The sequence below is a fragment of the Peromyscus maniculatus genome, chromosome 21 (assembly GCF_049852395.1).
Source record: "Peromyscus maniculatus bairdii isolate BWxNUB_F1_BW_parent chromosome 21, HU_Pman_BW_mat_3.1, whole genome shotgun sequence".
NCBI lineage: Eukaryota > Metazoa > Chordata > Mammalia > Rodentia > Cricetidae > Peromyscus > Peromyscus maniculatus.
The window spans coordinates 44,287,442-44,313,470 of NC_134872.1; the positions used below are offsets into that span (position 1 = coordinate 44,287,442).

Consider the following 26,029-nt stretch of genomic DNA (forward strand, 5'->3'; position numbering starts at 1 on the left):
TTTTACATCCTGAATACTGCATTGCTCAGGATAGAGGAAAATGGAATAACAAAGCAGTAGTCAGCTGTTAGAAGGAAAGCTCATGCCATGGGCAAGATCACAGTGACTGAAGAACAGCAACTCTTTCAATCAGAAATTTTAATAAGTCTACATTTTAAAAAATTAAATCTTAAGGAAAGCTACTTATGATGGTTTAATAAGAATGGCCTAACAGGCTCATATATTTAAATGCTTGGTGTCAGTTGATGGAACTGTTTTGGAAGGAAAAGAAGATGTGGCCTTGTTGGAAGAGGTGTGTCACTGGGGATGGTCTCTGAGGTCTCAAAAGCCCAAGCCAGGCCCAGTGTCACTTTCTCTGCCTCCTGCTTGTGGATAAGATGTAAAGCTCTCAGCTACTGCTCCAGTGCCATGCATGCCTACTGCCATGCTCCTGCCACGATGCTTATGGACTCTCCCTCTGAAATTCTAAGCAAACCCCTAATTACACGCTGTCTTTAATATGTTGCCTTGGTTATGGTGTCCTTCCATAGCAAGAGAACAGTAACTTAAGGCACTGGCCCAAAATTATATTATGAATTCATACGATTATTCAATTTTTCTATCTTGTAGAGAAAACATTTTGGGGTCCTTTTAAAATCCAATAGTTAACATACATATGAAATTTCTATGTTTAAAGGTATCAGAAAAAATAAGAAAAGACATAAAATAATGAATCCTATCAAAGGGAAACTCAGCTCTGTAAAATATTCTTTTCAGTTTCAAAGCATTTATGAGTCTACACTAGCTCAGTTCTCAGTAGTACTGTCTCTTCTCTAGACCATACAGTATTTGCCATCTCTACTCTGGAACTCAACACTTACTGATGGCCTGATTTGGTGCTCTGATTGTTTTATGTGGGTTGGTCTCATCTCAGGTAGAAGGTAAATTTTTAAAGGAAACAAGCCTTGTCTTACATTCTAGACTAGTCCTAGCTAGAGACTCACAGAGGCTCTGAAGGGTGACCCAGTGGAGAGAGTCCACTGAGACAGCAGTAACTCTGGAACCTTAAAAGGGGAGGTGGGGGGGGGCAGTGCTCTAGGAAGATGCTTTCAAAAGTGAACTCACAAAAAACGGAAAGAGGGCAGAGCAGAGCAGCGGTGAGTGAGGCAACTCAGCCAGCAGGTTGCAAGCACAAAAGCCATGCCTGATAAGCCGGGGGGGTGCTGTCACCTAGGCGAGGTGATGGAAGGTGGCCTGGAGCTCCAGCAGAAGCAGCTCCCGACCTGGAGATGCACTGCTGCAGCCCGTGCTGCTTGCCTGCTGGACCATGGGAGAGCACGGGGCAGAGGTGCTCCCTGCATCCTACAAGCTCAGAAGTCATGCCTGGTGAGCCGCAGGGTGGTCAGCACGGAGAACAGGTGGAGTGTGAGTGTGGGGGCCTAGAGCTCCAGCAGAAACATCCTTACTGAATAGGGCCCACCCTAGGCCTGCCAGACGGCCCCCGGCATGGAGCTGCTGCTGCTGCTGCTCGCCCTGCTGGGAGAGGGGGAGTCCAGGGTAGTAGAGCTGCTATAAGCATGAAGTTGGAGCCCAGTGAGCTTAGGGGTGGCCGACATGGAGGGCAGGGAGGTGTGTGGCAGCCAGGCGCTCACACGGAACCTGCCCCTGGACCTCCTGTCTAGCCAAAACATCACCCTGACTCTGAGCAACAGCAAGATATCTGAGACAAATCTCAGTGATAGTCCAGTATTTATTGTGCTTCAGAAACCAGAAACCTTGACCCAATGCAACTACTCGTTGCAATGAATATTTGCATGTAAAGCTGTTTGGGCAAAAAAATAGACTGGTGACACACTACAGTTTCCAATCTCGCTATGATGAACAAATATGCAGCGAAGAGGTCAAAAAGATGGAGAAATGGAGAGGTGAATGTAAAGTGGAGAGAGGTAGAACTAGAGACTTGGTGGTGGCAACAGGCGTGAGGGAAGGCTGCTATGGACAGGTGGACAGGGTGGTGTGCAGCGGTCTGGAGCTTTCTCAGACTTAGCCCCCATATACGCCGCCCAGCCACATGATCATCCTGGTTCTGAGCGACAACAGGATATCCGAGATGAAGGTTCATTCTTGAATTAGACCTCCTCGAAAGAACTCTATGGTCTGTGTTGCCTCTGGAAGCCATGTATCTGTGGTCCTCTGCCACAGGCCATGTTGAAGCCCAAGGTTCGTGTGGATATCTGTGGTCTGGGCTGCCACTGGAGACCACGTGGATGTGCAAGGCCCTTGCTACCGTGAGAGGCAATATTAAGTATCTTCTGTAGTCTGCACTACCACAGGAGGCCATATTAATTGTATCTGTGGTCCAGGTTGTTGCCAGAGGCCATTTTGATGTGAGTGGCCTATAATGGCCATGTTGGGATCCATGGTGTGTGTGTGTGTGTGTGTGTGTGTGTTGATGTCCGTGACCCATGTTACCACTGAAGGCCATGCACATGTCAGTGGTACATGCCACTGCCTGATACCATGTTAATGGTCATAGTCTGTGCTGCTGCAGAGGGCTATGATGGAATCTATGGCCCACACTGAGGCAGAGGGCAGTGTTGGTGCCCACGGTCTGTGCTGCCACCAGAGACCATGTGGATGCCTGTGGTCTGTGCTGCCACCAGAGACCATGTGGATGCCTGTGGTCTGTGCTGCCACCAGAGACCATGTGGAAGTCCATGATCCAATCTGCTCCCAATGACTGTTTACAGTAACAAGAAAGCTACTTTTTTGCAGTGGCATCAATGACTGAAGACTCACAGTTGAGAAAGAGGGAAAGAGAAGGCTCCTGGGACAACCCCTATGCCACCCCCCAAAAAGTAACAGCCTAGACAGAAAGCCATTGAAGAGAGCTCTTAAAAACCGTGATAAGGATGCTGAAGTATAGCTCTCCACAACCGATGGCTTCTGGTGGGGTGCAGGTGGGGAAGGACTCGGTTCTCTTTTTCTTTTATAAGACAGGGTTTCTCTAACAGCACTGGCTGTCCTGGAATTCACTTTGTAGAACAGGCTGGCCCTCCAAGTGCTGGGACTACAGATGTGCACCACCACAGCCCAGCTGGACTGTTTTCTTTAAGGGGCTAGCTACTGGGAGTTTGACCATGCTCCAGTGAGTATATAGGCAACAAAAAATTGGACTTTTGGTTTTGTTTTGTTTTGTTTACTTTTTCTCATTTTTCTTTTTACCATTTTTGTCTTTTTTTATTTTTCTTCTTTTTTGGGTGGGGTGTCACATGGGTGGGGGAGGACCTGGGAGGACTGAAAAGTAAGTGTGATGGGGTACATGATGTGAAATTCCCAAATAATCAATAAAAATATTAAGTTGTAAAACGTTAATATAGCAATCGCCATTTCTGCTAAGTAGTGAGTAGTATCCATGTACTGACACTGAACCAAATGTTTTGTTCCTTTCTGATCCTCAGAACAACTCAAGGACAAGTACGCTTACCTAACGTTACAAGTAAGGGGACGAAGGATTTGAGGAGCAGAGAAATGAATCCAAACCCTCCCGGGTCTGTGTAACCCACAGCCCTCCATCACTCTACAGCACCAATGCTGCCGCCGGCCCCCAGGCCCCGAATCTGGAACCCTGAGCGAGAACACAGCTCTGCCCCGCAGGCGCCACTGCTGCTGGAGGGCTTTAAAACGCTCATCGGTAGTTTGTACTCCTGAATATCCCATCTCTCCCTAAACCCACACTACCTCCTGCAACAAAATATCCAGGTTCATCAGCTTGGGTCCATCCCCACATGCCCTAAGGTTGCTCGAACCTAGATATCTAGCCGATACCACAGGCATTCTGGGAATTATGCAACTGAGAGTGGACTAATCTCTCTCTTCTAAACGCTTCTGGCTTACAGTGACTTTTACAAAGACAGGAAGGAAATCTCTGAACTGTCCTTCCCTCACTGAATTCCACATTTATTTATTATTTATTATTCCACATGCATTTATTCCACATTTTAAAACACAGTTATATGCTGGGTGGTGGTGGTGCACACCTTTAATACCAGCACTTGGGAGGCAGAGGCAGGTAAATCTCTGTGAGTTCAAAGCCTGGACCACAGAGTGAGTTTCTGGACAGTCAGGGCTACAAAGAGAAACCTTGTCTCAAAAAAAAAAAAAAAATTACATATTGAAGCCGGGCGTTGGTGGCGCACGCCTTTAATCCCAGCACTCGGGAGGCAGAGGCAGGCAGATCTCTGTGAGTTCGAGGCCAGCCTGGGCTACCAAGTGAGCTCCAGGAAAGGCGCAAAGCTACACAGAGAAACCCTGTCTCGAAAAACCAAAAAAAAAAAAAATTACATATTGAATCTTCCATGAGCCTAGCATCATACTAAACCTAGAGTTGTCCAATACATCCTATAAAGAGTAAAATTAGGCTTCTAAATTAAGTAAAAAAGAATCTAATTTTAATAATATGATCTCATCTTCAAAGACCATAACTAAAACACTAAAAACTATGTAGATTAAAATACAATGCCTCAGAATGGGAAAAAACTCACAGGGTCCTCACCCTAGACAAAAAATTATAGGCAATTGGTAACAACTGAGAGAGGAAGAATTAGCCTCCTTCAGGGATGAACTCCTTAACTGGTTATTCCAATACAAAGTGGTCAGCCCTAAAACTATATACATACAAACAGCAAAAACAAACTCAGCAGGTTGTATTTATATATTTGTGTATACTTAAACATACATATACATGCTATGTAACAATAATAATCAAATAAAAAGAATATATCAATTTGATTTTTTTCTTTTTTGAGAGTGTGATTATATCCTAATCTCAAAATAAGAGAAGTAATTTAAAATATCCTTATGATTGCTGTTTGTATGATGTATCTTTTCCTATCCTTTTACATTTAAACTCACTGTCCTTCTGAATCTAAACTGTAGAGAGCACACACTAGAAACATTCTTGTTTAAATCCAGCTTCCTCTGCCTTTGATTAGGCTGTCCCATCCCTTCACACTTTACTTTAGTATTGGGCAGTTGAGTTATACCTGCCATCTTATACTCTATGTGCATCATGTTTTCTCACTCCTTTATTTGAAGTATGTTTGCAACCTAGCAGCTGAGAATTCTTTTGTGACCTCAGCAAGTGAGTTTTAGGGTAACAGGTAAGACCAGGAGATAAGGGATGGGAGGGCAGAGACAGTGAGGACAGAAAATCCTGTGAAGGACAAATGGGGAGACGAATTGGCAGTTTAAAAGGAAAAGTCTCTGTTTAGACAAGAGATTATGGCACGGGTTTCTGCCTAAAGGGATTTATTCAATAAAGAAGGGGAAATTAAAATGGAGAAGAAGGGAAACATAGCCCCAGAAGAACAAGGTTGTTGGGGATGCAACAGAGATTGGCCTCGCCATTAGCTTTTCCCAAAGGGTAACTTTTGAGCTAGATCCTTATGGAAAACGGCAAGGTGGGTAAGGGTAATCAGAGCAAGCACAAAGAGACCTTACTATGAGAAAGTTATGGGGCAGAAAAACAGAGAAGCAGACTAGGGAGAAGTCAGATGTGAGCTGTGGGCTGGCCAACCTCAGTATGAGAGGAGTGAGTACCTCCTTGTGAAGCCCTCCACAGCCTGGAGTACACGCATGCCCCTGCACCAGATAGAACAAATACACATTTATGAAACCGATAATAAGTCACACTTCCTTGTGTGAAAATACAACTCAACACCTGTTTCTAAAGGTCAACAAGCAGAAAAGGCCTTGTTTGCTTTACGGCTTTAAGAATCATCAGCCCATTTGTGCAAGTATTTGTCTTGTTTCCATCTTACCTTGCTCATAAATCTGAACTACGTGATGAATGGCACCTAACTGGTAGTTGGTCAGCCCACCTGAACAACTGGATAGACCCAAAGACTACCACTTGAAGCATGACTGTACGAGACAACAGAGAACTTGGGGTATTTGTATTTTAAAGATAGGTTTGAAATATCTATAATTATTTCAAATTATTTTTACTACAGCTCAAAATGCTTTATTTAAAAACCTTAAAAATTATAGTAAATTCAAGATCTCTGTTTTCCTATTTAAAAGTGCCGGAGCAAATCCAGTGTGTTTCTGATGTGCAGAATGTGCAGATAACTTTCGCTTTCTTTGTATCCACTTGGCATGGAGCATCAAAACTCTCAAGCTTTATATCATGCCCAGGGCAAGTCTCCTGTTTTGTTAAATTAAAAGCTGTACTTGGGTTAAGGAATCAATAAAATGTCAATGCCTATATGGCAGAAACCCAGAAGACCCAAGAGACTGGTATGGAACATTTGCAAAGCAGAGAGAGCCAAGCTGGATGGCAAAAGGTCGACGTCTACCACTTCCCTGAGCTGCAGGATACCTTTTCAAAGCCACAAGTTCCTTCCAAATTAATCAGCTCACCAACCCAAAATGAAAAGCAGTTCTACAAGGAGCCAGCCTCATCACTGATGTATTGTGAATGGCACATGCTACCATTAACTAAAGCAGGGCAACTGCCTCTGTGAACCAGTCTGTGCCACTATTTCTAGCCCCAAGGCCCAATTAATTCATAGGACACATACAATTCATTCTAAATTCCTAAACATGCTCTGTGCTTTAAATAACATAATAAATAAACTATGAATCATTTTGTACCAACTATAAAACCAAGAAGCTTGGGTAATCCTAGATGGGTAATACATCATAAAAACTTTAATTCTGAGAGCTGGGACTAGAAAGGCTTTGTATTATTATACTCTAGAAATTGGTGTGAGAATGATATACAGGCATTTACAAAGCATGCTTAGGTTTTATATACAAGTATTATAATGTAATCTTAAACATCACATCTAATTATACTGTATTTTATTTCATTACAACATTTCAGAAAACAAAGGACTAAATTCTGAGTCTACTTACAAACTAATCACCAAAAGCCCTTAATAAACATGATGCTATCCTTATTCCCAAATCAGATTGCCATGACTAACACTCACTTCTAAGTAGTACTGTGATCTGAGGTTAGAAGCTGACCTTTCCACCAGTTACATGCCTCCGTTAGGCTTGTTCAACCCAGGTTTCCTAAGAGAAAGCATGCAGGGAATGAACTGGTGTGGGGCAGAAGGCTCCCAGAAGGAGCAGAGAGCACATAGAGTCTCTGGCATATAGTGAATATATAGCTGTGGAGAGTGGATAGATACTTTCAGACAGGAACACATAAAGGTGGCACTTTATGATCGAAACGTAGATACTGAGAACTACACCACAACAGGAAGGATGGAAACATCTGTGACTCTGCAGGACCAGACACTGAGAACTCAGGTAAAACCAAGTCTCAGGCCTTCCACAGGGCCATCCTGACTGGCAAGCCGGCAGGCTCAAAGTGCTGGTCTGGCTGGACACTTCCTGAAGGCAGTACCTGGTCCAATCTGTCTTTCCAGGTCTGGAATCCATCTACAGCTGCTGGCCAGGTCGGGGTTAGTCTCATTGCCTACAACCAAGTGGGCAGGCTGTATGGACCATCATAACCGGATGGCTCCTTGCTTGTATCCCGAGGGTGCTACAGCTCCTCCTCCCTCTGGCCCTTTGTGGGGATGGCCCCTGAACTAAATCCTAGCCACTTGACGAGAATGGAGGCTGAAGGCAGCTGTGAGCTGGAAATTGTCTTTGATTGGCAAAGAATCCGTGGGGAGCACCAAGTGGCACTACCTTCCTGGCTGCAGAGTCCTGCTCTCATGTGACTCCTGAGAGGTACAGCACTGCCAGCCTGCTCACCTCCATGTGTAATTAACATTCTTCATTCTCAGCTCTGATGATTTTGCCAAGTCATAAAGGGCTGCAGGAGAGCTGGTACAGGCTGCTTTCCCTAGCTATCTCAGGAAATACTGCTTGCATGGCCCACAGGTGGGCCAGAGCAAAATAAAGAAGAGCTATTGCTTGCTGATGTGCTAACCAAGGCACACAGGCACACTCCAAAGGGCAGGCAGTAGCAACACCCCTTCGCAAAGGGACCAGTGCTGTGGATATCGCTCTGTATAAATAAACACTGATTGGCCAGTAGCCAGACAGGAAGTATAGGCGGGACTAACAGAGAGGAGAATTGAGGGAACAGGAAGGCAGAGGGGGAGACTGCTGGAGCTGCCGCCAGGACAAGGAAGATGTAAGGTACCAATAAGCCACAAGCCACGTGACAAAGTATAGATTAATAAAAATGGGTTAACTATAAGAGTAACAGCTAGACAATGATAGGCCTGAGCTAATGGCCAAGCAGTTTAAATAATATAAGCATCTGTGTATTTATTTTATAAGTGGGCTGTCAGACTCCCGGGGCTTGGCGGGCACCGGAGAGAAAACTCCATCTACAGACCAGTTGTTAGAAGGCAGATGTTGGAGACTGTGTGTGCGTTCATGGATATAAAACAAGGAAGTGAGGTGCTGCAGATGCTGAAGAAACTGGCGGGTGGCCTGGCCCCACTGATTTGTAATAGACCGTAAGTTGATGCTCCCGGTGATAAACTATGTTCACTGCTACCTCATGTCCCTGCCCTATTCATAAGCAAGTGTACTGTACTTCCATTGTAAGTCAAATACAAATGTGTGACATAAAAGGACATCAATACTTCAGTACCACCACTAGGACTCTCTTACATCCTGCTATCACCCCAAAATTTAACATTTCCAAAAACCCTTTGCAAGGTCAGTCTGTGGCTTATGCTATTAGAGATGTGCATCGAAAATTAAATTAGCAAAAAGGTTTTTTTTTTTATCTAATTTCATGCATTTTCTCCCCTCTCCCAACCCAAATATGATGTAAAATTCACTCAGGTTTACTGGAAGCTATAGTGGCAAAACAGAAACCACATTTTGTCTCTGGAAAAAGCTGGAGTTTTAGCTGAATCATGTTTTATTCCAATTATAAATTTTTTAAACTAATTTAGTTTTGCTTTTGAAAGCATTGCTGTAGAATAGTTTTTAATTTAATAAGATTATAACTTTAGAATAAGCTAGGGCGAAGAATAAGAAAAAAATCAGCCTTCTGCATTGTACTAGCCCTTGCAGCCCATTATGGTCTGACAAAATTAGAAGGTTCTTTGATCTATAAAATGTAATGGATTTTCTTTATAAATTAATTTTGCTTTATAAATTAAGAAAGAAGAAAATTCCTGAGAAAATGAAGTGTGGAGAGTAAAATCATGATCAAGAAAAATCTACAGTTATTCACAGTACTCAAGAACCAAGAGGGATACAGCCCTTATGTAGACTCCCCAAGCCACATAGTGGTTTAGGAAGCTCGGCCCCTTTCAGGGATGGCTGAGGTTATATTTCAGAGGTTAAATAACTGACCCTGGCAGGTATGTTTGTCCCCATCCCTGTCCAGCTCCATGTGGCTGATAACCGGCCCCCGCCGCCCTTCTCAGACCAAGGCCGCCAATCGCCTTCTGGGTGATAACATCAGGCTCTGGCAACAGATGCTGGCTGGGCAGTGCAGTGGGTTTCTTCCTCCCCTCCCTGAAAGGGGTGGGAGAGGGTCACCAGCAGAGACTGCATCCCCTCTGGGTTCCCATGGCCCCTATCTCTGGGACCATCTGCTCTTTATGGCCATATCATGGGATAGAGGCAATTTTCTGCAGTTTACAACCTCTGGCGACTTCAGCATCCATCTGACCACTTGGTTCTTCCATCACTGCACATTCCCCTTGATGACAGCCTCTGTTTCTAATACTATTTTCTAGTTGGGTGGCTGCAATGACTAAGTGCTCAAAGCTCTAGTTGCCAGGTGCAAAGTCAGATCCTACACTACCATTCTGACTTCAGTTCTGCAGATCCCCTTTACTGGCTGTGTGGTCTTAGGAGAACCCTTCTCAAAACATCAACAACCAGTCTCATAAAATGAGGAAAGTAACTACTCTGCCAGGTTTAGAAAGGCAGGCGGAGATATTATAAAGGCTGTGTCTGAATTTTCTTTCTATTGCTATGATAAGGGCTATGACCAAAAGCTACATGAGGAGGCAAGGCTTCTTTCTGTCAGCCTATAGTTCATCATGAAGAGAAGTACAGCCAGGAATCTAGAAGCAGGAACTGAAGCAAAGATCACAAAGAAGTGCTGCTTACTGGATTACTAGCCTGCATTCTTATACAACCCAAGGCAACCTGCCCAGGGATGGCACTACCCAGAGTGGACTAGGCCCTCCCACCCACAACAATAATTCATCAAGGAAATGCCCCACGGGCTGCTTACAGGCCAACCAGATGGAGGCATTTTCTCAATGGAGGTAGCATCTTCCCAGATGACTCTAGATTTCATCAAGTTGACAGAACTGTTGGAGCCCATCTGGGTTTCCTGGTTGCTGTGCCCAGCAGGTCTGTATAAAGAAGAGGACTGGACCATGAGCCTGAGTATCAGGTGCTTGAAAGGGTCTACACTTGGCTGTATCTCGCAAGGGGGAGGTCTTTGCTCCTCCCCTTGGCATTGTGATAAAAAAGCCCTTTGGAATAAAGTTCTGGACTGGTGGGTTCCGACCCAGGCCCTCGGGAGACTACCCTTTGTTTCTGTCTTTCCTCTCGTCATCTAGGTATCTCTTTCTAGCTAATTATTTCTTAATTCTCCCTACTCAAGAGTACCCTGGGTCATAAAAGTGGTGGCTGGTCCACCACACAGAACTAACCAACACAGATGTACAAGTTCTCAAGACTCATCTACCAGAATTAGCTATGCAGTGAGAAAGAAGGTAGTTTACTTGAAATCAGCATTCAAGCTAATCTAATGGGTATTAACAACACAGCCACCGGCAAAAGCTTCATGTTTTATTTACTAACACTTGGCTCTTTTACTGTTAAGTAGGAAGTTGGGTGGCCAGTGGTCTCCAACATCCCTTGCTGAAGCAGAGCTGAGGGAACTCGCCATATCTTAACAGAGCACCTTGGCTGGTGTTTGGCTTCTGTTTCACTAGGGCCAGAGTAACTAGCCCTGAACACAGACTAAAGTAATGGTGCCTTTGCCTAGGACTGCTGTCTAGTGTCAAACAGAACACAAAACATTTTCACTAAAATCGTGATGATCTGAATGTAGGTTAAGTGTAATCAACATGGTCTACAACCAGTCCTCCTCATCATCATCCTATTCTGTGATGCATCTTGCCAGAGCCTGACCAGAGCTCTCTTTCCTACCTGTATCACTTCCAGTACATTCAAAGACCAAATAATCATCACCACACAGGGATGCTCCCCACACCCTGCCCCTGCCACCACATCTCTTTTCTTTCTGTTATTTCTAGTCTGTCTCTAACACCTAGAACCCTTAGTCCCAGTATTACTCCTAATTTTATCATACTGTAAGAGAAAAAAATATGCAAATTAATGATTTTACACAATAATGGGCTTATAAACCTTACGCCTTGATTTCCGATCCTAACTTTAGATGCTACTGTTTATTACAGTTAGGACATGTGTACTCACGAGGAACACTTGAATTGTCTTTGGTATAGGGATACTTGCTCCACAGATGGTGATGGGAGGGTGAAAGGATATCCTATAGATCAACTGCACCCAAAAGAATTGTTACATTTTTTTTAAATTATAAAAAGTGAAATATATACTTGTGTACAGATTTTTAATAAAAAAGAAGCAAATGAAATAAACTTTAGTAATTTATCTATCCCCAAATATCCAAATCACCATCATTTCAACATGTAATCAACATAAAAATAGTTGAAATAATCTGCTTTCTTGTTTTATGTTACATCCATCACCTTTCTCAATATGGGCTAAGTTCCTTTCCCTGATCAACAGACACAGGGAGCCAATGGCTACCATACCAGGTAGTGCAGGTCAGGACGCCAGGCTTCTCAAGGTCAACAACTGTTCTAACTAAATTCTAAATCTCCCTGGTATTTCTAGGATGATGCTTTGCATAAAGCAAACCTCAGCAAATGGTCACTGGTCTTAGGAGTAACTAGCTGGAAAGAAAGGTTTATAAAGGTAGGTGAGGCCACGCTATAGTTTTTGGAAGAAACATCAGTTTTCCAAGTCTTATATCTTGAAAGTCACAAAGAGTTTTAAAAATTATTTTAAAATACAAAAATATAAATGAAAAAAAAATCATTAAAAAAAATTCTAATACCTAAAATTATTCCAAAAGCCACACCAAACACAGGGAAAGCAAGATAAACTAGAGATATATGGGGCGGGTATGGGGAGGTGAGAGAGAAGAAACAGAGACAGGGCAACAGAGAAAGAGATCTGAGATTTGTTTGATCAAAACCCAATCTCAGATCATAATAAATGACCAGAAAGAACCACCCAAAACCACTTCAATGACCACTTCTGCTTGATACTATACAAGAAGCTTGAGGTACTCTATGATAAAGCACTTAAAGCTATCAGCTAAGTTATAGAAATGATCCCTGTCTACTAAAGGGAGGTGAAGTCAACAAACTCCATCCTATGCAAGAAAGGGCACCCTCTGGCAGGAGTAATGACTTGTTTTTTCTAAACTACAGTGAAAAATATCCTCATTTAACTAAAATTTTCTTTATTCAACCTAGAAGAACTTTCGTCAGCTCCCATGACAAATCTACAGTTGTGTGACTGCTAACAAATTACCAAGGTCCAGCTATTTATTTCAGGTTCTGTCATCAAAAATTCGTACAACACACACAGCTAATAGTGTCAATTATTTGGCTAAGAACAGAAATAGTTTGTTACTTTTTAAATAATAAACACTGTCCTTTTCATGAAGATAAATAGTGCTTTTTAAAATTGTCATAATGGTAATGTTCACACATTTAAGCTTTGGAGGGAAATAAGTGAAATGTATATGGATCAAGCTTTATTACTTTTTAAAGGATATTTTTTAGTTTATAATTAGATTACTTCTCTCTGGAGGCAACATTCATCTTAGTCTAATTTTTGATACCACTGACATATTTTGAGTTTTATATCAGTTTTTTACATATTGTTCAATTCTAAACACAGACCTTTAGCTGTCCCAGCTACCTGAGTGGAGCTCCTGTTAATAAGTGTCACATTGTTCAGTAATTCTATAAAGTTGTAAAGATGACAGATTGAACGTAGCTGACAACCTGCCACTTGCTGGAATGGTTCTGTACCTTGAGATTTTTCACACACTTTATAAACATTCATTGAGGAGTTTGCTGTGTCATGTACCACGGTGCCTAAGGTCAGTAAGCAGACTCAGACCAGCAACTCATGTTGGCCTGGACCTACTGGAGTCCTGTCTGTGTTTCAACCAAACAGGGAGGAAAGGAGCCCCCCCCCACACACACACACTAGGACATATAGTGCTTGCATTCCAGCTGCTCCTGCCAGGACAGACAGACAACCTTAGGCTGCTGGATTTCCTCACATATTACTCAAGGATCAGAAGCTAGACTACTTTAAAAAGCAAAATGAGAAGATTCATAGAGAAATAAGAAACTCTCAACATGCCTTCTGGGGCTGTAAATGTTACAACCAAGGCCAAGGGAAAGGATTCATTATTTAATAAGACCTTATTTTCCCTAACTTCCAGAACTTTATAGCCAGTCACAAGCCTCCTGAGCAGAATCACTTTTTTTTTTTTGTTTGTTTGTTTTTTGTTTTGTTTTCAAGACAGGGTCTCACTGTGTAGCTCTGAGTGTCCTGGAATTCACTCTGTAGACCAGGCTTTAAAGGCATGCACCACCACAGTCTGGCTATATTTCCCATTCTTAATCCAGAAAACTTAAATGACAGAAATATACTTTTCATATGTAAAAACACGATTTGAAGCAAAAGCTCACTAACTGTAGATTAATACATTAGTATTTACATAAAATACAAGAACTCATTTTATTCTTAGAATTATTCAGCTCACATTTCTTTTTTAACACATCAGAATATCTAAAACCAATTATATTAATTGTTCATTTCAACCAAAAGCAAAGAGGGGATTAATACCTGCCAATAAGGCATTATTTCCATCTGAGAAAAGAAATCATCACACAAGAAGAAATGATTAAGCCAAGGTTACATAGAGATAGAATTTTCCAGGAATATAGTTTTATTTATTTTCTTTATAAAAACATATGGCTTTGTTCCCCAGCCTCCCCTCACCCCACCTCCTGGTATTTGGTAACATTTCATGTGCCCAAGTTGTCTGTGACTGCACTGTGCAGTCACAGGTGGCCTTAACGTCCTGCTTTCATCCCCAGCACTGGGGTTACAGGCCTACACTACTTTTAAATAAGAAAACATAGAGAAGTAGAATAGCTTCTGGCTTTGAGTAAACTGAGGGGGAAAGACAGGGCAGGGGAGGGGAGGGGAAATTTAGCAATGGAGAAAGAACTGTCACTGCTGTTAAGAAGCCATATTCCACTAAGCCAGCAGGCTCCCAAGGACAGGAAAAGGGAAGGACACAATGGCTAGACACTAAACACTAAATTAAACCAGAAAGGCTCAGAAACCCAACTATCCCTGGCTCTGCTTCTGACACCTGCTCTTTGTGCATTTCCTCCTGGGCTTTGGGTAGCATTCCTGATCACATACGTGCTGTCTTAAAACAAAATGCCACCCTACCCCCAAAGACCTTCTACCACAGGAAAGGAGGACAGAAATGGTGAGTCTGAGACTCAGGGCTCTTGTAGAATTCTCAGCGGAGATACGGCAGATTTCCTAAAAGCTAGCAAAAACCTAATTAGGTTAGTAAAATAAAGAAGAGTGTACAAGCTGAATGAAGCAAAAGTCACTTTGAGAACAGTGTTTATAGCCTGGAGAGAATTCTATGTGGTATATTCAATGGGACTGGACAGGTATTTACAAACTGTTTTTCTAATGAACTGGACATAAAGTACATGTATTCTCTGCTTCAGATCTCTCTCTCTCTCTCTCTGCCTGTACCACTTCCTAAAAATGAAACTATTAAGCAGAAAACACATTTTTATAAATGCATGCCCTGCCTACTCACAATCCGAGGTGATCTCTGGTTATAGATTCATAGACCATACTTGCAGATGAAGAAAACATAATAAAACCAAAGGAGTTTTGGAATAAGGCACTATCATCTCCTTAAAGTGGATAAACTGCTGTTGTTAGGTACTGAATCTTAACAACATGGTCACAATGCCAAAGAACAGGGAATGATTTTAATAGTCCAGGAAAATGTAGCAAAAGAAGAAGTCTTTGTGGAGACCGACTTTCAGGATGCAGTTTATCAAGTGGTTCTTGTACAGATCACTAGACATTAAAGAAGGTGGCAACACCTCTCTTTGGAAAGGGAAGACATGAAAGTTAGTAGTTAATTCTTTAGGGCAGTCTTTGGCCACACTAAGCCATCTGAAAATATCCTGTAGGTACAGAGACCACAGCTGAACCCAAGAGACACACTCACAGAACCCTCCTTACTCTTCAGTTTCATTCAGTGCTTTGCTGCTATCAAAATTACTCACACCTCCTAGGTGCTGGAAATGAAGGTAGAGTTCCAATTTCAGTCAAGATATTACAGGCGGCTCACATTTCCAAATCCCCAAAGTAAACCTTTAAAGTACACCAAAAATAAAAACAGAAACAAAAACCTGACATAAAATTGTCTTGAATTAAAACAGATAATAAACTAGGAAAATGTGCTTTTCCATTTTTGCTATATGATAAATATAGTTAGTATTATAATATTAAATGAGCCCATTTCCAGTAAATAAAAATTATGGCAACTGTAACCCAGTGATTTGACAGTTTTTTTTCCAAAGCAATATTTCCAATTAAATTAGCAGCGTTCGTATGTACAAAATACTCTGGGAAACATAATTAAAAAAAAAAAAAAAACAAGGTTTCATGCTACAGACTTAACTGAGGGTTTTAAAAATGTATTTTATTATTATTATGTATGGTGTATGTGGGTGCATGTGCCACAGCACACGTATAGAGGTCAGAGGGCAACTGTGTGTCCTGGGAATTGGTCATTGGGCTTTTAAGGCAAGCACCTGATGGGTTATCTCGTCAGTCCTTATGGGGCTTTTAACCAGAGAATAAATGTGACCTATGGTGCCCATGTCACAACAGCAGCTGACTTTGAAGTGTCCATCACATTCAGATTCCTCCTGGGCTTATAACAGCTCAAAGGTCGATCACCCCAAGTCAGTAAGGGATAATTAATTAATAATAATACAAACTGCTGGTGCTGTACCTAAGCAAATACCCCAAATAAACCTTACCGTGCCCTAGAGTGACCAGTTTTTGACAATTACATCTTTTGGCAAGTGACACACCACCTACCAAATGGTCTAAAACAGAGGTTCTCAACCTGTGGGTCATAACCCCATGGGTCTTACACCTCATCAAATTCCTGGCAATTTGAAAAGCAGTTGGTTGTGCTGGCTGACTCTGAGGTAACCTCGGTGCTGCTGGTTGTTTGTAACTGCTGACTTCTCATCCCCAGCTGTCCAGCATCAACTATCCCAGTAAAGTCAAGGTTGCATTCCAGTGGTGCTGGTCTCTTGTTAACCACACTAATTCTTCGGATCCAGCTGACCAGAAAACACAGGTTCTTAATTTCAAGTATCAAATTTAAAGTCCCTGGTAATCTTTGAGGGACTCTGGAACTTCTCTCTGAAACTTCACAAGCCAGGCCTCCATCATCTGCATGTTCTCAGCATTATCTTCCAAGATCACAACAGCTCACTGAGCTCTGAGCACCTGAACCTTCCCAACCCAAAGCTCCAAAATCCTTCTGTCATCTCCCCAGAGCAACACAATCACGTCTGTCCAGCAAGGTCAGACTTCTGGTACCAATTCCTGTCCTGGCTTGCTTTTTATTGCTATCATAAAATATTCTGAGCAAAAGCAACTTGGAGAAGAAAGGGTTTATTTTATATAACAACTTCCAGGTCACAATCAGGGCAGGAGCTCAAGGCACGAACCTGGAGGCAGAAACTGAAAGAGATCATGGAGGAGTGCTACTTATTGGCTGGCTTCCTCCATGTCTCATTCAACTTGCTATTTTATACAACCCAAGACCACCTGCACAAGGGTGGCATGGGCCCTCCTACATCAATCATCAAAAAGAAAATGACCTACAGACTTGCCTACAACCCAATCAGATGGAGGCCTTTCCTCAATTGCGGTCCTTCTTCCTAGATGACTCTAGCTCTGTCAAAGAGTTGAGAAAATAACCAGCACCACTAACATCCAAGTTTCTTTCCAGATAAACCATCCAGAGTCAAAAGTTTCTCAAGTTATGGTTTTACAAATTCACAATTATTACAACCTGCTACACTGAAGTCTGATGACATACTGCTTCAAATACATATATTGTATATATGTATACATATGTATTATATTGTGTTTATGTATTTGCAATTTTTTTCCATTCAGGTAATTAATTCAAAAATATTTTCATTTATCCATGTACTATGTCATTGTACACTTACACCAGCCTTATATAATCAAAACCATGGAACTGGAAAGATGGCTCAGCAGCTAAGAGTATATGCTGCATAAGGAACTGAGTTCAAGTCTCCAATCACGAATAAAATGAAAGGTATGGTCATGTACACCTGGACCTCAGCACTGTTGGAGTTAGGGGAGCAGAAACAGAAGGACCACTGGGGATTGCTGGCCACGAATCCAGCTACAAGCTCAGTTACAGACCCTATCTCAAAGGAAGAAAGCAGAGAGTGATAGAGTAAGACACTTGATGTCTTCCTCCAACTTCTGCATATACACACAAATGCACACACTTGCACACATGTGTACATACAGACACCCATGCACACACACATAAAACTTAACCACAAAGTACTTACTTCAATAAACATGTAGAACAAACTACATCAACTGTAAACTATTCTCTACCACTTCTAATGAGTGACATCTACCCAACTTAAGAAGCTATTTTTAATAAGCTACTTATTCCAAGAAGCTATTTTTAAATCATTATACTTATGATGAACTGTTACTTTAAGTTTGGAAAAACTATGCTTCAAATACTTGTGTGTATGTGTATATGTATCTGTGTGCACACACAAATGTTTATTTCTTGCTACTAATTCTAGACATTAAGAATAAGAAGAGTGAGATTTAATACTCAGACATTTTTCTACATCTATTTATTCACTAAAAGATTTTTTCATTAAGAAAGGTCATAATAATTCTTTATGTGTCAGTTGCTTGCTTTGGCTCCATTCACATTTCAATTTCATGGCATAAAATATTTACCATATCAAGTTTTACCAGTAGCAGGCAATGCCATAGGACAGAGAAAGGATTTTGAAAATAATGAGTATACTTATTTCTTTCACCTTCTCCTCTATTTATATTCAGGTTATAAATTGAGTATACAACTGCCTCTGAATTACTAACACTGGAGAAGTGTGGTAGCACAAGACTCAAGCATGAATGAAAGAACTGGACAGTGTTCCGTACTCAACTCAGGAAATACGAGGAAATGTCCACTGGAAAGGGCTGTACATGTGAAATACAACACCAGAGTACAGTCACTACCTCCGCAACTGTTGATGGAATAACCAGGCCCTAACTCTCGGCTAGTGTCAATTGTAAGTGGAGAACATTCTTCCAGGTCTCTAAGGCCCTTCTAGCATGAATGTTCAAAAACTCCACTATGTTATGGCATGAATTAATTGGAGGTACTAAGTGTTAGAAGGTTATCTTAGGGGAACCAGGTGGCTTTCTATCTCCACTAAAACAAGGTAGCATGTCCTTCAATAGCAAAACTTTCTTTCAGCAACAGTTCTCTTCTGTCGTAATTCCGAGAATGTCAGGCCCTGGTACACACTATCAGCAGAGGTTTTTGGTGTTTTGTTGAATATGGATAACTGCAGTTTGAAACCTTATATCTTATATCTTCTCAATGTGTAAGTGTTCAAACTGTGAAAGCCTAAAATAAACAACTACTCAGTACCTATGAAAATTAGGTCTATTGCCCTCACAGGAGATGGAGAAGATAAGATATATTCTTACACTAAAGAAGCCTAAAGTACAGTTAAAAATAAGACTACAATCTATTTGAAGAAACATTAAAAAAAATGGAAAGGCTTCCACAAAGGCCAATTTTATGCCCTGGGTTAGTTATTCACGTACATATGACATGAAAAGATAATCTACAAAAATACAAAATATGCGTCACTAATTCAGAGAGACTTTTCTGGTCCTCAAAGATGGGTAGGATCTAGCATGGGTGACACAGGCCATCCCAATCAGGAGGGCCTTGAACACTGAAGCTTAAAGGAAGAATTCAGTCCAGCAGCGGTCAGTGGGGAACAGTGAGGAAGCAAATGAGAAAAGGAAGGAAAGGGGGTCCTCTGAGGGACCTGAGGGTCAGGTCCAGGAAAGGAGTGGCCGAGTGCAGTGGAGTCCAGAGAGTGTCCTGAGACAGCAAGGACAGCCACCGAGGAACTAAGACAAGAAGAGTCAGACAGAGTCAGAAGGCCAGGCAAAGTGAGAGGACCAGGGGAAGGCCCTGTGCTGGGAGAGGTGATCTAAGTCAGTACAGGACTTCATAAAGGACAACAGGGCGGGCTGACTTCCAGGAGACATAGAGACTGTAGGTTAAATTGCTAACGAAGTGGCTGCCATTCACAGCAACTAGAAAATGATGGTGACTTACTCAGGTGAAGAATTCTGGTGGACTAGTGTCACAGAGAGAGGGTGGTTTTCCTTTCACCCAAAGATCCCAGGTCCTTAAACTGGAATGACCATTGGAGTGGGGCATCTGAAAAGTTCTGCCCCCATGTGGAACATAGTGTTGACAGTCATGATGAAGCTGTGGGCATGAGGGCAGATCTGTGATGAGCACCCAGGTAACATGAGCAGCTGGAGGACAGGAACCAGCGCAGCCAACTAGACAATAAGGTACTGTAGACGAATTTCTAAATGGTCTTATTAAAAAAGAAACACGGAGCCAAGTGTGGGAGTGAAAGCCTTAGATCAGGGAAACAGGGAAAGCCACCAGCCAACCTTACCTCACCAACTCTGCAGCTTCCAAATGTGACAACTTCCTGTCTTACCCACACCTATATGCCTTGTTGTTCTGCCCTCTCATTGGCTCTTAGTCCAGCTACCTCACTTCCTTGTCACTGTCTATCTGTTCAGACCTCCAGGTCTCTATGGTTGGTACTGGGATTAAAGACATGTCACTGCGCTTGGCTCTGGTGCCCTGTATGGCCTTGAACACACAGAGACCCTGCCTGATAAGTGATCCGATTAAGGGCGTGTGCTGCCTGACTTCTTGTTTATTTAAAATGGCTGGTCTTTTCCCCCTGATCGCCAGGCAAGCTTTATTAAAGCACAAATAAAATATCGCCCCAGGGTATGAAGAACTGGGTGGATGACATAAGGGAAAGAATTTCACGAAGGCCATGGTCAACAACATTAACAAAAATTAGAAGTAACAGTAAAGAGGGGTTGACTAAAGGACAGAGAATAGGGGTGCAGAATGTTATGACAAGTCCGAGTTCCGAGACCGTGACCCAAGGTCCTGGAGCACGGGTGACACCGCCAGGAATAAGGGGAGCAAAGTCGGCACAGCTTTCTCTGCCTTTGGTGGGGAAGCTGAAGGGTACAGGTGAAGCCAATGAAAGCGGCCTGCATTGTTGAAGCTGAATGCAGAAGGAAAGTACTGCCATTTGTACCAGAACACAGCAGATATATATCTAATCCCGGTAAAGAAGAGAACGAGGGACAGGTCTGCAGCAGCCAGGACTTCCACACAGCTAACAGAAACAGTAACTTCACTTGACGGCTCCAGACCCTGGCCGGCACTGCTCCTGACACAGAGGTGCAACTGCACAAGCATGCACAGCAGCACACAAGGGCCACCTGACCCGAGAGGGACAGAACTGAGGAAGACACAAGCTAACCCATGAGTTTCCAAACCAGGCTGCTCAAGTGACTTTGCTTTTCAGAGAACTGACATCTGTTTTAGGCCACTACCCTCCTCCTTCCCTCCTCCCCTCCCTGATCTGTGTATCAAGGATTCAAGATGACATCCATCTCAATTACGTAGCAGAGAGCTAAAGAAAATGACGGCTTTAACTTATTTGCTAAGCTTCAGGGAATAAACTGAAGGACTTACTTTGTTTATACTTTTAATTTGCTTTATTATAGCCTTGTTATAAATGTTGCCCACAATTACTGTACACGAAGTACATTTTCAGATATCAGAAACAAAATGTAGAAACATGAAAACACTTAGCTTATAATCTGAATTGATGTGACATTTCTACAAACATTATTTTTTTAAAAAAAACCTAGCCTTATAATTACATATAATTAATGGTTTGTTGCACATCCTTTGCTTAGCTTTGCTTTTAGTGTTTTATGGTAGCTAAAAATTTTAAAGAAGGGATAACAGAAATGCTTAATGATATAAATCCTATTAAGTGAAAAATCATAGCTTAACGCTGTATAAAGTAACAGGTATTTTAAAGTATATCAGTTCATTATATGAAAATGAAAACAACTCAAATTTCAGTATTTGTACTGGATCTTTTTAACATCATATGATACTTATTGAAGGGTTCACAACACGCCCCCACGGTCGCATATACCAGGTGGACACTTCCGCCTAGCCAATTCCAGGTCAAGATAGCCATTTCCGGGTCAAGGAGTCTCGTGTAACCAGGATCCGTGACGTTACATGGCCACGTAAGCACGCAACGTGACCATGTGATCTACGCACACGTGTGGAGTAGTGACGTGACCTGGCCACGCCCCCAGCCGGTTTTAAAGCGGAGCGCCATGTTCCGGGTTCTCTCTTCTCTCTTCCTCTTCTTCTTCTCCACGCACGTGTCTCTCCCACAGGCCTGCACTCTCTATCCCTTTATCTCTAATAAACTCTTATAAGCGGATTCTGTCGTGTTTCATGACACTTCCTTGCAGGGTAAGAACACAACGCAGCTAAATAACTAACACTAATAACCTGCCATAATTGATATTTTTTCCTAAAACTTATTTCTATGTCTTTTAGTAAAATTAACACTATTTTGTTTAGGTCATGAAGTACTCAGTGCCAAATATTTGACTTCTAACAAATCAATTACTATAATAACATTCATTAAAATGTTATCACTGCTTTATACCTGTGAAAGAGAAAACTTTAAAGAACCACTACCTACTTTGACATACTGAATATCTTTCACTGAATATTGAAGTTACAGATGTGTTGATTTACCTGTGTCTACCAGAGGCATACCTTTCACTTTTCATTACTGCAAATACTGCAGAGATGCTGTCAAGACAGCTCAATGGATAAAGCACTTCCCTGAGACTTGAATTCAAGTCCTGCAACCCTCAGAAATGAGAGACCCAGCTCCACAAAGCTGTCCTTTGGCTTCAGCACACACACTGTGCATGAGCACCTTACCACCTCACACACATCATAAACATGCACATATGAGATGATGATGATGATGATGATGATGATGATGATGATGATAAAAATAAAGCAGGGTTGGAGGGAGAGCACTGCCTGCTCTTCCAGAAGACATGGCTTCAATTCCCAGTGCCCACTCAGTGGCTAACAATCATCTGTAACTCCAGTACCTAAGGACCTTATGTCCTTTGGTCCTCTTCTGGTATCTGCAGGCACTGTATACACATTGTGGACATACATACATCCAGAACAACCATATGCATAAAATAAAAACAGATCTAAAAAACTTAGTCAAGAAAAGATTATGAAACCTTAAAAAAAAAATAAAGCTAAAGAGCATCACCAATTGTATTTGCATTTTCTTGAGTCAGATCCCTAAAAGTGGTTGGAAAGGGTTCATAAATTAAAAATCATGAACTATAATGTTAGTTTTTCCTCCCAGGGTCCCTCCTTTAACTCACCCTCCCCAAACCTTCCCCATTTAGTGTAGCTAGAGGTTTCCGGCCTCACCCACAGTCAGGACAAATCTCTGTCACCCGTCAGTCCCACAGCCGCTCAGACCCAACCAAATAAACACAGACACTTATATTGCTTGCAAACTGCATGGCCGTGGCAGGCTTCCTGCTAACTGTCCTTATCTTGCTAACTGTGCTTTTATCTTAAATTGATCCATTTCCATACATCTATACCTTGCCATGTGGCTGGTGGCTTACTGGCGTCTTCACATGCTGCTGGTCATGGCGGCGGCTGCAGCCTCTCTGGTCATGGCAACGGCTGCAGCCTCTCTGGTCATTGCGGCGGCTGCAGCGTCTCTGGTCATGGCAGCGGCGGCTGCAGCCTCTCTGGTCATGGTGGCGGCTGCAGCGTCTCCTTCTGCCTTTCTGTCCTTTTATCCTGCCTAGCCACGGCCAATCAGGTTTTATTTATTAACCAATCAGAGCAACTTGACATACAGACCATCCCCCAGCACAGCCAAGTGCAGACCATCTCAAACACCTGCACTCAGGCCCATGGTCCTAATCATCCTCTATACGGACCTGCTGGGTAACGCCACAAAGAACCTGAGAATGGGCTCCCACAGGACATACAGAACATCCCACAGCAATTTAGTGTTCCTATTCTGGTTTTCCTTTCATCTGTTTATAACACAAAATCCTATTTCTCCTCTTTGGAAGACCCCCCACCTTCCCTGGGACGTTTGCTAACACTGATTTCCATAGTGGCCTACCTCTTCACACTCCCACCAGCAAGAATAAGTGTTCCCTTTCCCCTGCATCTTGACCAGCATGAGCTGCCACTTGTTTTATTGACCTTGACCATTCTGATTTTTATAAGTCAAATCTCCAAGTAGTTTTAATCTGCATTTCCTTGACAGCTATGGATGTTGAACATTTTTAAAGTGTTTCTCAGACATTTCAGTTTCATCCTTGGTGAACTATTAGGTTACTGGTTTTCTTGACATTTAGATTTTTTTTTAGGTATTTGTCTATTCTAGATACTAACCCTCTGTTGGAGGTATAAATGGTATGGATCTTTTTCCAATGGGTGCCTCTCCACCTGATAATGGTGCCCTTTGCTGTTAAGAAGTTTTATAGCTTCATGAGGTCCCATTTATTGTTATGCCTAATGCCCGTGCTATGAGCATGCTGTTGAAAAGGTTCTTTCCTGTGCCAATGAGTTCAAGTGAAAACACATATATGAAAAGAATTTAAATGGAGTCACCATACAACAGGTGAGACAATGTCCCAACTAGACATCTTATGCCAAAGAGTAAAACCCCCAATGCCAGAAATGGTTTGCATTTTATAGAGCCATTAGCCAATACACAAGAGGAAAAAAATCAAAATGAAAATCATCAACATTTTTTAAATGACTGATGGGCACACACTACACTAAAACATGTGTTACTAGAAAACTAGTAGTCTGAAAAAGTACATCAAAGACCTGTTGAAAAGTAAGAAAAGAAAAAAACTTGAATTTTCAATTCTAAAAACCATGAACAACAAAAACAGAAACAAAATAAATAAACATTTAAAAAAACTGATGACTATAATAAGACAGATGTATGAGTTAGTTAATAGCAGAGTTGATCAATAAAATGAAAGCCTGGTATTCCACAAGGATAAATAAAAAAACAAAAAACCCACCTCTGGGAAAATTAATTTTCAAAGGAGAGCTAATAGAATTATTACTTTCTAAATTCAGGTAATTTGCAATAATATTATTATGTATAAATATGAAAAATAAAATAGACTCTTCAGGAATATATAATTGTCATGGATGGCGAGATGTGTCAGGGATAGAGAGGCATTTGTTACCAAGCCTGATGAAGATCTCGGTTTAATATCCAGGACTGACATGGGAGTAGGAGAGAACCAACGTTAAGTTGCCTTCTGATTTGCATATGTACACTGTAGCATGCATGCACATGCACACACACATACACAATAGAAAATTTAATATAATACATTTTAAAACTCAAAAATAACTTTTAATAAAAAATTGTCAAACTTAGCTCAGTAAGAACATCATATGATAGCCTAGAAAACCATTTAAATAGTTCTGAAATATCTACCCTTTAAAGATACCTAGCTCAGGTCATTTTAGGAAAATTATGCCCCATTTTCCAAGAATATGTAACTTCTATGCTGCATAAATAATACAAGAACATACAAAAATAGAGAAACACTCAGCTTCTTCCATGAGTCTAGCTTCTCACATTTCTATCTAGACTTCCCACAGTCTAGATAGAAATCATTATTTAAAAGTAAAAGAGAGACCTGTCTGTATTCATGGTTTAGCATAACCCTGACATAAAAACCAAACACTGATAAAATAACAAAAGAAAACCATCTATCACCTGTACTTATGAAACACACACACACACACACACACACACACACACACACACACACACACACACAATACCAAAAGACTATGTGGCAGATAAGGTAATAAAAGGATTGTGGAGAAAAGTAAAATAAGAGATGGGAAGACAAGTGTTGCTGTGTGTGTCCATATGGCCAGTCTGCCTTAGTTTGCTTTTGTTGCTAGACAAACAAAGCAACTCAGGGAGGAAATGGTTTATTTTTGCTTTACAACCCCAACCACAATCCATCACCAAAACAGGAAAGGCAGAAACTCAAGACAGAAACCTAGAGGCAGGAACAGAAACAGAGACCATGGAAAGGGCTGCTTATTGGCTTGCTCCCCCTGGCTTGCTCAGTTGGCTTTCTTAATCTAAGACCACCTGTTCAAGTGTGACACTCCACCCAGGAGGCTGGGCCCTCCCATATCAATCATTAATCAAGAAAATGACCCCACAGACTTGCCTCCAGGCCAATGTGATAGAGGTTCACTCTTTGCAGATGACTCTAGCTTGTTCCAACTTAACAACAACAAAACAATATAATTGAACCCTTGTCAACTTGACACATAACCACATAACTATTAAACTATAACCTTTCTTGTTTATTCCCAGTGCTTAATGTTAATATCAGAACACTAAAAAGTGTAACTTTAAGAGTCCTATAGTATTTTTTAAAAAATCAAAGACTTTAAAAGTTCAGGATCTTTACAATATCCAGCATCTTTTAAATCTGTTTTTGAAATTAAAATATAATCACATCATTTCACCTTTCCTTTCTCCCTCAATCCATTCCCATGTTACCCTTCCCACCTTGCTGC

General features: G+C 41.7%; 1 protein-coding gene across 6 annotated transcripts in view; it reads right to left on the reverse strand.

Annotated features, from left to right (window-relative positions):
- The window catches only part of Plcl2 (phospholipase C like 2), a 182,589-nt gene that overhangs the window by 94,024 nt on the left and 62,536 nt on the right, over window positions 1-26,029 (reverse strand). Inside the window, exon 1 of one of the 6 annotated variants that reach the window (XM_076557577.1) lies at window positions 7,690-7,796. The exons of 3 other annotated variants lie outside the window; for them this stretch is intronic. Coding sequence is in view for 1 of the 3 variants with exons in the window: in XM_042265567.2 (XP_042121501.2) it covers window positions 7,400-7,468 (69 nt within the window). In the remaining 2 variants the exon portion in view is untranslated. Of the gene's footprint in view, window positions 1-6,977; window positions 7,332-7,399; window positions 7,797-26,029 lie in introns of those variants that run through there. 2 more of the 6 variants (XM_042265567.2, XM_076557576.1) reach the window with 2 other exon arrangements.